At 38.7% G+C, this 12,690-nt stretch overlaps 1 protein-coding gene across 1 annotated transcript in view; it reads left to right on the top strand.

Annotated features, from left to right (window-relative positions):
• The first annotated feature begins 1,007 nt into the window (after positions 1-1,007).
• The window catches only part of LOC6044373 (phosphopantothenoylcysteine decarboxylase subunit VHS3), a 31,588-nt gene continuing 19,905 nt past the window's right edge, over positions 1,008-12,690 (top strand). The window contains exons 1-2 of the mRNA XM_001861858.2: positions 1,008-1,853; positions 11,543-11,742. Coding sequence (XP_001861893.2) covers positions 1,778-1,853; positions 11,543-11,742 — 276 coding nt within the window. The 5' untranslated portion in view covers positions 1,008-1,777. The remainder of the gene's footprint in view (positions 1,854-11,542; positions 11,743-12,690) is intronic.

Genomic DNA, 12,690 nt, shown 5'->3' with positions numbered 1-12,690 from the left:
AAAATATTTTTAGAAATGGTCACTCATGGTCACTATTTTTAAAAATCGAAAAACTGCAAATATTTCGCTGAAATCAAACTTTTGGTGGCTATATCTTGAAAACGGGGCTCTTTATCGAAAAATCTGTAAAGTAATTTTCGATTGCAAATTCAATTTTGCATAAAAAAATGAGGTCAAAAAAATTTTATGTATGAAATTTCGATTTTTTCCAAAAATCACCAGTTTTTCAAAAAATCATAACTCGGCGGCAGATTTTTTGACCATGTTTCTCTATAGCTCAAAAGTTGCGGATTTTTATCCCCTAAAAGATATCAAAAAATCTCGAAAATCAAAAAATACGTATTTTGGGAATTTGAGTTTTTGTGAAAAAAAAGTTTATAAAAAAATCGGGAAATTTTTTTTTTCGTGTACCTATTTTTTTCTAAATAGTCCTTATCAATACCTACAACTTTGCCGAAGACACCAAATTGATCAAAAAATTCCTTCAAAAGTTACAGATTTTCGAATATATACGTACCATTTTTGTATGAACAGCTGCCAAATTTGTATGGAAATTTATATGGACAAACTAATGATGCAAAATGGCTTCTTTGGTCATAGGGAAGGCCCCCACAAAGTTTGAGCCAAATCAAAAAATACAAAAAATAAAAATGGTCGAAATCGGCCGGTTTTGTAGAGAATTGCTCAGGAGGCAAAAATTAAAATTTCCAAAAAAAAACCAAATGAATTTTGAGGTTTGAACAATTACTGAAATTTGTACATTTTGAGCAATTTCGAGTATTCTACAGCGAATGTTCATCAAAACTTCAAACTAGTCGCCACCCTGCGCACCACCCCCAAACCCAACTCATCCCACCTCTCAACCACGTGGACCAACTCGTAGAGAAGAGAGCATCTCACCAGACTATACGTTCAGAACACTCTCTCCCCAACATCACAGTATAGTAACTAGTCGTCGGCGGCCGATTTTTTTTAAAATAACCGCCCCACGGAATGTGGCCGCTCAGTTCCGAGTGAACCTGCGCGCCGATAAGATCTCCCGTTCGTTCGTTCCGGAATTCGCTCCTTCAGGTGGGCGTCCCGTTATCAGGCGAAGAAGAAGTGCTCGTGTGCGTGGGTTCGAAGCGTTTATCAATTGATTACGACCTGCCCGTCGTCTATTAGACCACTTTGAAACAGAGGTTCGGAGATTCCTATCGGGGATACGTGAGAGATTCTTCGGCGGGAGATACCTTCTGCTTTTTTGGGGGAGTCGTAAAACCCGGATTGCCTCGAGTCATCAGCTGGTCCAATTTCGCAGTGCTCGCGACCCCGCTGAAGTTGGACAGCTCATCCAACGCGTAGAATTTCGCCAAGTTCTGGGGAATTCTACACCTCTCGTGTTGAAGTTCTACGCCGTGGAAGTCCCCTCCCGCGCGCGGGCAAGAATGTAGTCCTGGCCGATGGACACTTGAGACATCAACGCGAGAGAGAGACTTGAACAAAACGGTGACTAAGACGACGACTTTGTGTGCGAATCGAAGCCCGGACCGCGGACGATTAGTGTTTGTTTGGCCACCGACGAGGGCAGAGCAGTGCAGCGATTGCGAGTGAGAGTTGGGGGTTCGGATATTGAAGGTGGGCGCGCGCGTGTGTTACTCAAAGTGATAAGTTCAGTTCAAACGGTGCAAAAAAAGAAGTTGAGGTGCGAAAATTTGAACCTCTCCGCAGCAGCAAGCAAGTCTCGACGCAACTTTGTAGTCCCAATCAACGCAACGATTTAAAGATCGACAGAGAGATGAAGGTCAGCAGTCGTGGTATCAACCTGCGGTTGTCGCTGTCCGCCGTCCTGCTTTTCGTCGTGATCAGATCCGGTAAGCTTTGGGGTGGAACCGTTCGTGGGGTGATGCTAGAATTATTTGTTTTTTTTTTTTTTTTGGAGATACAGAAAACTGGTTCTGACGAGAGATGTGTGCGACACGTTTTGGAGATTAACAACAAATAGTGATTTTGGGATATCCGAGGGAGACGTTTTGTGGTGACGAAGTTATGAAGATTTGAGTGTTTAGTATGATTAACGAGAGATATTATTCTGAATTGATGTACAAGTTCCTGAAGTATTGGATCAGAAATTTAGTAATTGATCCTAGTTCGAAATTTGTGTGTGTGCGTTTTTTTTTTCAATCAAGCCGGTTTTAATTTGTGATCATCAATTTAGACCAGGGGTGCCCAACCTTTTGGCCCTGCGGGCCATATCTGATTTTTCTAAATCAGAGGCGAGCTGGAACTAACATTTGATAAAAGTTGAAAAAAGTAAATCTTGATTTTATGAACAATTTGAACAAACAAATAACTTTCAAAAATGTGTTTAACTGACATATTTTTATTTTTGTTTGTTTAAAGGAGAATGGGCAAATTTGTATGGGAGCTGGTCCAAGGATGTACACGAACGGGACCAACTTTTTTCGAAAGATCTCGCCGAGACATGAAAAAGTCTTCCGACCAACTCTCTAAACCCCGGGGTTCAAAAGTTACATGTTGTTGAATTTTGAGCATTTTGGGTAAAATGTACAAAAAACGTATTTTTGCTAATTCTAAAATCATTTATAAAATCTCCATTTTATTATGGATTTTGTTCATCTTGACTTCATTCGACGCATATCAGCAATAACTATGAGTTCTGATATGTCTTAGCATGATTGAAACATGATTTCTCTTGTTTTTATCCGTTTGAACCGTTTGTGCAAGAGGCATCCCATAGAAAAAAGTCGAAACTTCAAGGTATTGAAACCGGATCCGACCCAGACTGCTTCAGTGAGTATGGAAGGCTTCAGTGCAATGTTGTAATAACTTATTGGGATGGTCTGAGTCATCCGAGAACTCCTTGGAGTTAAGACCGGCGAGTCTACCGCCGTAACAAGCAAGATGTCGGCGGTTTTTGACCACTGATCATACCCGCATGGCTTCAGTGAGTATGGTAGACTACTATGCTGATGTGTTGGAGTGTCCTGGGTTCTCCTAGGACTCCCTGGAGTTAAGATCTGTGGGTCTACTACCGTAACAATCCAAATGTCGACCGGTTTTGACAACGGAACATACCCGCATAGCTTCAGTGGGTGTGGTAGACTACTTTGCTAATATGTTAGGATGTCCTGGGTCATCCAAGGACTCCCTGGAGTTATGATCTGTGGAGCTACAGCCGTAACAAGCAAGAGGTCGACGGTTTTTGACCCCGGAACATACCCGCATAGCTTCAGTCAGTATGGTAGACTGCTTTGTTAATGTGTTAAGATGTCTTTGGTCATCCTAGGACTCCCTGGAGTTAAGATATTTGGGCGCATCATAACCGCAAAGTTTCAGTGAGTATGGCAGACTGTATTGCTGTTATGTTGGGATGTTCTGGACCAGTCCAGGGAGTCCTTGTAACAGCCGTAGACCTACAGATCATAACTCCAGGGAGTCCTAGGATGACCAAAGACATCCCAACACATTAACAAAGCAGTCTACCATACTGACTGAAGCTATGCGGGTATGTTCCGGGGTCAAAAACCGTCGACCTCTTGCTTTTTAAGGCTGTAGCTCCACAGATCATAACTCCAGGGAGTCCTTGGATGACCCAGGACATCCTAACATATTAGCAAAGTAGTCTACCACACCCACTGAAGCTATGCGGGCATGATCAGTGGTCAAAAACCGCCGACATCTTGTTTGTTACGGCGGTAGACTCACCGGTCTTAACTCCAAGGAGTTCTTGGATGACTCAGACCATCCCAATAAATGTTGTAACAACACATTGCACTGAAGCCTTTCATACTCAATGAAGCAGTTTGGGTCGGATCCGTTTTCAAAACCTTGAAGTTTCGACTTGTTTCTATGGAATGCGTCTTGCACAAACGGTTCAAACTGATAAAGACAAGTGAAATCATGTTTCAATCATGCTAAGATATATCAGAATTCATAGTTTTTGCTGATACGCGTCGAATGAAGTCAAGAAAATCGAAATCCATAATGAAACAGAGATTTTATGAATGATTTTAGAAATAGCAAAAATCCGATTTTTTGTATATTTTTACTCAAAATGCTCAAACTTCAACAGCATGTAACTTTTGAACCCCGGGGTTTAGAGAGTTGGTCCAGAAGACTTTTTTTCATGTCTCGGCGAGATCTTTCGAAAAAAGCTGGTCCCGTTCGTGTACATCCTTGGACCACATTCGCCCATTCTCCTTTGTATAGTTATTGTTTTTGACGATTGCAATTAAACACCTCGAAAAACATTCAAATTTCAATGGTCGTTGCCACTTTTTTAAGTTTAATTTTCTCAACACTACAATATTAAAAAATCAATGAGACATGATAAAATTTATTCAAACGAAATTTGGATTCGAATATCTTTTTCAAAAAAACCTTGTTGTACAATTTTATTCAAATAATTTGAAAAAAAAAAAATTTAAATGATTTTAAACACAGAAAATTTAAAAGTGTGAAAAATATATATTTGATCATTATCAATTGATTAGCTCTCTAATTTCTTGTCTCATTTTGAGACATTTTTTAATATTTTTAAAATATTTGCAGCGATCAGTACGAATAATTTGCTTTTTAAAGCTATTTTTCAAAAAAAAAAAAAAAACAAAATTAACAAGCCATAGTATCAACATTTCAATGGAAACAGTATTTTTAAATGCATTTTTACACTAGTTAAGTTGTTTTGCAATCATTAGTCTTTAAAAAAAAATGTAAGATTTGACGAAACCAAAAATTTCACGAAAAAAAAAATTTGCGATACTACACTCCAAAAAATGAGTTCGCGTAAACGTGAACAGAGTTCATGTCAACGGGAACCAGGAAGAGAACTGTTCACTTTCATGGTGCAATGCACTAACAGGAAAATTGATGTTTTCTAAGTCCCACCTAAACAACACACTATTTTCTAATGTCGATATCTCAGCAACTAATGGTCCGATTTTCAATGTTAAAATATAAAACATTCGTGAAATTTTCCGATCTTTTCGATAAAAATATTTTCAAAATTTTTAAACAAGGACTAACATTTTAAAAGGGCTTAATATTGAATGTTTGACCCTTTTGAAAAGTTAGTCTTGGTTTAAAAAAATTCAAAATATTTTTTTCGAAAAGATCGAAAAATTTCACAAATGTTTCATATTTCAACATTGAAAATCGGACCATTACTTGCTGAGACATCGACATTGAAAAATGGTGGGTTGTTTGGGTGAGACTTAGAAAACATCAATTTTGCTGTTTTTAAACCTTTGCATTTCAATATCTCAGCAACTTAAGGTCGTATCAACAAAGTCCGAAGAAGCAAAATATAGAGAGTTTTCTCAGCTCTTCAAAAAAAAATTTTCAAAAGTGGTCAAACATGTGCACTAAACTGAAAAAAAAATAAAACTGCGACTATTTTCAAAAAAATCACCTAAAAATTGGTTTAACTTGAAAACAGTTCACTTTATCAAAATTTCACTAAAGTACTTTTTGATTGCAAATTTGATTTTACATCAAAAAATGAAGTTGACCAATATTTCGATTTTTTGAAAAAAAAAACAGTATTGATTCAAAAACTTATAACTCGCTCAAAGATTTTTTACACAACCTGGAAATTTCTGAAAAGTTGGCATTTGATGTCTTCTAAAACATACCAAAAAAATAAAAAAAAAAATAGTGTTTTTTTTTGCAAATCAAGTTTTAGTGATAAAAAGTTGAATAAAAAATCACCAAAAAAATTTTTTCCTTGTATCATTTTTTTCAGTGTAGTCCGTATCCATACCTAAAACTTTGCCGAAGACACCAAATCGATCAAAAATTTCCTTCAAAAGATACAGATTTTTGAATTTTCATACATCATTTTTGTATGGCCAGTTGCCAAATTTGTATGAAAAATTATATGATGCAAAATGGCTTCTTTGGGCATATCGAAGGCACCAAAAAAGTTTCAGTCGGATTAAAAATTACAAAAAAACGAATGACCGAAATCTGAGAGAACTGCTCAAAACTAAACAATATTATTGTTGTAACTAAATTTAAATCATTTGTATAAATTCAAAAAATGATAATTATTTAAAAAAATGAGATACCTATGGGTAATTCTCTACCAACTCACACGAAATCGGGAAAATTGGCCCCGAACCCTCTTCGATTTGCGTGAAACTTTGTCCTAAGAGGTAACTTTTGTCCCTGATCACGAATCCGAGGTCCGTTTTTTGATATTTCATGACGGAGGGGCGGTACGACCCCTTCCATTTTTGAACATGCGAAAAAAGAGGTGTTTTTCAATAATTTGCAGCCTGAAACGGTGGTGAGATAGAAATTTGGTGTCCAAGGAACTTTTATGTAAAATTAGACGCCCGATTTGATGGCGTACTCAGAATTCCGAAAAAACGTATTTTTCATCGAAAAAAAACACTGAAAAAGTTTTAAAAATTCTCCCATTTTCCGTTACTTGACTGTAAAATTTTTTGGAACATGTCATTTTATGGGAAATTTAATGTACTTTTCGAAGGGTAATTTTTTCATTGAGAACAAAATTTTTCATATTAAAATTTCGTGTTTTTTTCTAACTTTGCAGGGTTATTTTTTAGAGTGTAACAATGTTCTACAAAGTTGTAGAGCAGACAATTACAAAAATTTTGATATAAAGACATAAGGGGTTTGCTTATAAACATCACGAGTTATTGCGATTTTACGAAAAAAAAGTTTTGAAAAAGTTGATCGTCGTCGATCATGGCCGTTCATGGTCACCCGCGACAGACACAGACGACGAAACAAAGAGAAACGCAAGCAGATCTGATTCTACCAGAATTCTGCTAGAATGGTGGAACATTTCTGCTAGAATTCTGAAAGAATATCCAGCTCTGTTAGAACTCTGCTAGAACCAGGGACCTGACACGCATGCAATTTTACTGAAGTCCCCGCCAGAAGTGCTGTTTACGTATGGTTTTTGAAAAAGTCGTATGAAATAACAACATGCGTTTTTCCAAAATTATAATTTTTTGTTAGTTTTCACATCAGTTTTAACTTTTTTGCATGTATAAATTTATCCACATTTAACATTTATTTGATCAATAAAACAAATATCTATTTGGCCATTCAAGCAATACATCACAGCACACTGAACTAAACTTAAAATCTGAATAGCTTTAGTTTCCTTGAGACAAGATAAAATTAGTGTGATCCTTCCTGTCCGTTATATTTGCCAACATTAAGTTCTCGATGGAATTACATGCTGATCCCCTAGTTCACATTTGAGATTAAACATTAAATTTTCTAAAGAAAAAAAAAACTGCAAAAAACGCTTAAAACTTGGTTCGATCTTTGTTCGATTTTGACTTCACTCGCTTTGTATGTGGATGACAGTCGTGACGTAGCCGTGGCTAGAACGCCGTGACTGGGTTTGGTTCAATATAGGGGGAGAGTTTTGCAAATAACTTAAGCTGTTTTTATACTACGATGCTGAAATTTTTCCAGCATGGTTTATTAATGTTAAGCTTCCAATTTCTATGAGTTTTTCCCCGGAAAATTCTTCCAAATACCGAGAAAAGCAGGGGGTGCATTTTGCCCCGGGGGTGCATATTACCCCCTCTCCCCCTAAGCAGGGATATGCCCAATTTCCAGGCTTCACTGAACACCAAGATCGGGTGCGCCGTGGTGCGGTTTCCGTGTCACTCTAGAACCCAAACCGAGCTGTTTATTGTCACACCATAGCAACTGTACCGAAAGCACCTTGGTACACCACCGGTGCACCCAACTGTATAGAGGAGAAAAGCAACTAGCGACAAAATTTTGAGGCTAGGAATTTTGACAGGTATGAATTTCATAAAGTATTCGCCTCCTTTTCTCTCCCACAGAAAACCTGGGAACGAGGTAGCTGTCAAACTAGGCCAAAATGTTAAAGTCACTCACAAAATGAACTTTGAGTGATTTGAGTTCATTTCTGACGTCACGATTTTCTCCTCTATAGGCAAGAAAACCGTGACGTAGCAAATGAACTCAAAGAACTCAGTATTCATTTTGTGAGTGCCATTTGAGTGGTTTGACAGGTGTCAAATCGGGACTTAGATTTTTTTTGAATTTGAATTTGCTTCCGATTACGCGAAACGTCATAATCCGAGTTTTTTTTCGTATTAGTGCCCGTGTGCTTGTCCGTGCTTCTGGCCGTGTTCGTGTACGTGCACCTGACCACGTAGTTGCCTGTTCCTGGTCGTTCCCGTGGCCGTGCTCTAGGCCGTGTCCTTGTCCGGACTCCTGCCCGTGTTCGTGCCCGTGCTTCTGGCCGTTTTCGTGTCTCTGGCCGTGTAGGTGTCTGTTCCTGGCCATTCCGTGGCCGTGTCCTTGCCCCGTGACCAGGAGTGTTTGTGTCCATGCGAAACGGAACATCCGGAACAAAATTATTATTTTAATTGCTAAGTGCCGGAACTGACACCTGTCAAAAAAGTTCATTCGGTTGTTTACCTTTGAGGTTAAGTTCCGAGCTTTTCTCCTTTATACCAAGATGCAACTCAACAGAATGGTTGATCCAAGTAAACCGGAGGCGGCATTGTTTTGATTGAGGTTTGTTAGCCATCATTCACATCTTCGGGGTGGCCTGGCGGTTGTGATCTCCGTCTTTTAATCACGAGGTTCCTGGTTCAATCCTGACATAAATATTTTTGAGGTTTTTTTTTCAATTTTTATTATCAAAATTAGTGATTACATACATTAAAAAAAACTTCTTCGAACCTGCGACGCTCTAGTCAAAGGGTTAAAAAATTGAATGGATTTTTGTAGTGGAATAGAGAAAACGTTCCATATTCTGCAGGCAGGTTTAAGTGAAAATGCCTATTTCAGGATTATATGCACGAGAAGTTAAAGTTTATATTTCATGACACTACAAAATTCTATTCCTAAAGAATTATTCTGAATAAATAAAAACATTCAAAAAAATAAAATAATAACTGTTGAGATTCGAACCAAGAACCTTTAAAATACTAATGCAGTGCCTTTGACAACCACACCATTAAGAAGTGTTGATTTCAGCTGGCTTGCTAGGCATCAAGAGTTCTAAACTTCTCCCGTGTGGTAGGCGCAGAAACCAAGTCAGTTTTGTGTACCCGATCCACACCGCCGTCACACCAAACTTTGGTTTCGGTGCACCGATCAAGCTACCGAGCTGTGTCGGGTTTTTTTCGTGACGAGAAATGGTGCGCATAGAAAAACCGGTATCATAGCAAACCGTTGTCGCACCCGTCAAAAGGAAAGTCTGCCAATTTCGCTGAAAATTAAAAGTGACTCTCCAAAAATCTCTTGATTTGATACCCTTTCCCAGAATGAACACCGCCTACTGTGTGTTTTGATGATTTTGATAAAAAAAATTCAATTTTATCAAAATTCGATTTATTTTTTATGTTTCAAACAAATATTTTCACCATTACAATTTTTGTATGCGATGAAAGGGAGTTAAATCCAGACATTTTGGAGAGAGTAAATTTGTATTTTACAAAATTGGGCATATCTCTGCTTATATTGAACCACAAATTTGATTGTTTTTTTTTATGGGAACTTATTCTGCAAAATGTTCTTTAAAATGTGATAAATTCGAAAATATGATTGATTCGATTGTTTGATTCCAAAATTCATTGATTTTCACCTACTTCTCAGAATAAAGTTGCCCTAGACCCCCCGACAAAATATTTCGATTCACCCTGCAACATGTCGGAAAAGAGAACTGCTTTCATGGTGCCAAATATCAGACATGCCAAAGTTTTTGCCTGAATGTTTCAAAATATATTGTAAAACAGGAAAGATCCTGATTTGATTTAACTATACGAATTATAACAAAATAATAAGTTTATTTTCAAATGCTAAACAAATTAGGGGAGATCAAAATTTAAGTTGCTTAAATGAGCAAAAGTTGTTCTACTACTCTTTGTTAGCACAAATCTATCATTCAGCTAGCAAATTTAACCGTTTCAAGTTTTCATTTTCAAAGCAAGAAATTTGGATGCCTGCGAGAAGAGAAGTCGAATTTATATCAATTAGTGCGCTAAACTGTGAAACGATATTATGCAGCAGCAGTAGCAGCCAAAAGCCGGCTCCAGCAGGATCCAAATTTATCTGCTCAATCGAACGAACATCAACAAAAAAACGTTTCTTAATCCACCATTAGGTGGGTGGTGCCTTCCTCACATTTACAAAGTAATAATGGAAATACACGCAGAAAAATAAGGCATACAAAACGTTTTGTTGATTTAAAAATCAAGATTTTTGTTGAATCAACGCTAAACGTCAAAACAACTTTTTTCAAAACAACAAAAGTTTTTTGTGGAATTGAGAAAAAAAAATGTTGTTGAATCAAACCTCGTACAGGCTGATTCTACAAAATATGCAGACTCTCATTTGAAGCAATATGGCAACCGCGCGTTTCGCATCTGGCGCGACTCTCGCACGTAAACAAAAAGAACCAGCCTTTTGAGGTTATGCAAAAAATCACTCTTTTTTTGTAACTACAAAAATCTTTTTCTTGGCTTAACTTTTTAAATACTTTGCTAAACAAAATAAAATTTAATAGGGTCTTAGGGGACCCCAAAACGAAAAGAATAAGGCAGATCCGGCCAAAATCGGTTTAGTTAGTTCTGAGATAATCGTGTGGAAAAAAATCGTGTCTACTCACATCCCCACAGACATTTGTTCAGAATTTGATTCTGAGTCTAGGTAGGTATACGTGAGGAGGTGTATTTAAGAAGTTCATTTTTCGAGTGATTTTATAGCCTTGCCTCAGTGAGGTGAGGAAGGCAAAAAAGGCAGCAACAGCAGCAGCAAATTTTATAGCGAAAATATTGAAAACGGCCCGTCGTCGTCGTCGTCGGTCACCGGTTGATTTTGCCCTGGAGGGTTGTGCGAAACGAAAATAGCAAACTAGTTTCTGTGCAGCTGATTCGTTTCTAAAACGCCCCACACCTGGACGACCTGGACTTGGAGGTTTTTTGAAGCGATCTAGTGCGTGCAACATAGTTATTTTTATCAACTGAGGTGCCAAATTGAAAATTAAGGCGGTCACATTCGTTGAGCAGCGGATTTGATTGACTTTGGAGGTATATTTTGATTGAAAGCAGTTCTATGAGTTTCATATTAGGCCAAAATAATTACTTTGAAGCCCTTTTAAAATGTAAGACGTGATTTTGAAGTTATCTTTTAAATATTTTTTAATGTTTACGAGATATTGTTGAACAAATTGCATACTATTTTTCAATGAGCTCAACTCTTAGACACTCTTATTTTTCATCAACTTTTCATCTCTTTAAACGGAGAGGTGATAATCGCTGCGTTTGCAATTTTCTTCCTCACAAGAAAACGTTGAATTATTAATTGCCGTAACACAACCAGCCAGAGCAACTTTGTAGATATATCTATAACTATCGGACATCCAAGCCGTTGCATAATATTAGACTCCAACTTTGTCAATTGAAAAGACTCAATAGCAGGTTCATTCCTGAAGCAGGGAGTCACGAAACTTGTTTTTTTTCTGAACTGAATTTCTAAACTTTGGAATTTTTCACTTTTTATTTCACAGAACAAGTTCACTGCGCACCCCCCGGAGCCCTCTCCAGTACCAGTGGTCCCGATGCCGGCGAACCCTCGATACCCCCACTAATCTTCCCCAAGGACGGCAGCGGGTACAAGGTGGTAGAGAACGAAACCGCCCTCAAGATCCTGCAAAGTCGAGCCGAGGCCGAAACGGAACAACCTGCTGCAAAAACGAGCGAAAAGGAGGTTAGTTAAAAAAAAAACAGACAGAACTGTCAAAATGACAGATGAGTTTTCATCAAGTTGACATTTGAGTGATACTTTGACAGTTGAGGGCTACTTTGACAGATGGCATCTCCAATATTTTTGTTATCACTTAGCAGGGCCTGGATAAAATAACATTCAATGACACGTGACAATCACACTCGGCAAAACCTTGATTTATTGTGTAAACATTCGCGCGGTTACGACGACTTGGCCGATCATCTCGCGCAAGGAAAGTCGCTATAAAATGACGATGTAAACAGAATAATTTACTTATGTGTAGCTCCCCTTCCTCCCCGCTCGACCAGAACCATGCGAAAACCGCTTCACTTTTGCGACTCAAGACGCGGCTCCTTCCAGGAAAGGGAGGATCATCTCGGCGACATTCTTCTTCTTCCTCCCCACTCTGGGTATAATATTGAACCTAATTGGACAATTACGCGCGAGCGGCGGCACAAACTGAGACAGAGTCGGGCCCGGGAGAGCCATTATACGGACGGTGGTCTCGCGCGAACCGTGAACTGGACACTTGGACTCGGGATCCTGAGGGCACGAGCACCGTTGAATGCGGTAGCCCTCAGCTGTCAAACGCGTTGCCATAATGGCGTGCGCGACGGCCGTTATGGCAACTTGGGAAATCTTTATTTCGAAGAAAGTTCAAAAGATTTGGTGCTGAGGGTTACTCTGCGAAGAAAGTGCTGGCGAACTCTCTGACCCAGTCCCCGCGCTGATGCGTATCTACTACGTGCTGTTTGTTATGCACAGTCCGATCTCGTTAAACCCGGGGCCCGGTGAATAAATATGATTGATTGAATTTTGTCCGCGCGCGGTTCGGAGTCGGTTATGTCGCATGGCGAGTGGCGAAAATTTGTGCAGCATTTGTCATCAGCTCAAAACCTAAGAGACAACTCTGAGATGCAGTCATCGTGG

Source organism: Culex quinquefasciatus, chromosome 1 (assembly GCF_015732765.1).
Source record: "Culex quinquefasciatus strain JHB chromosome 1, VPISU_Cqui_1.0_pri_paternal, whole genome shotgun sequence".
Lineage (NCBI taxonomy): Eukaryota > Metazoa > Arthropoda > Insecta > Diptera > Culicidae > Culex > Culex quinquefasciatus.
Note: the sequence above shows the minus strand (reverse complement) of the source record. Positions and strands in the feature narration are given on the sequence as shown.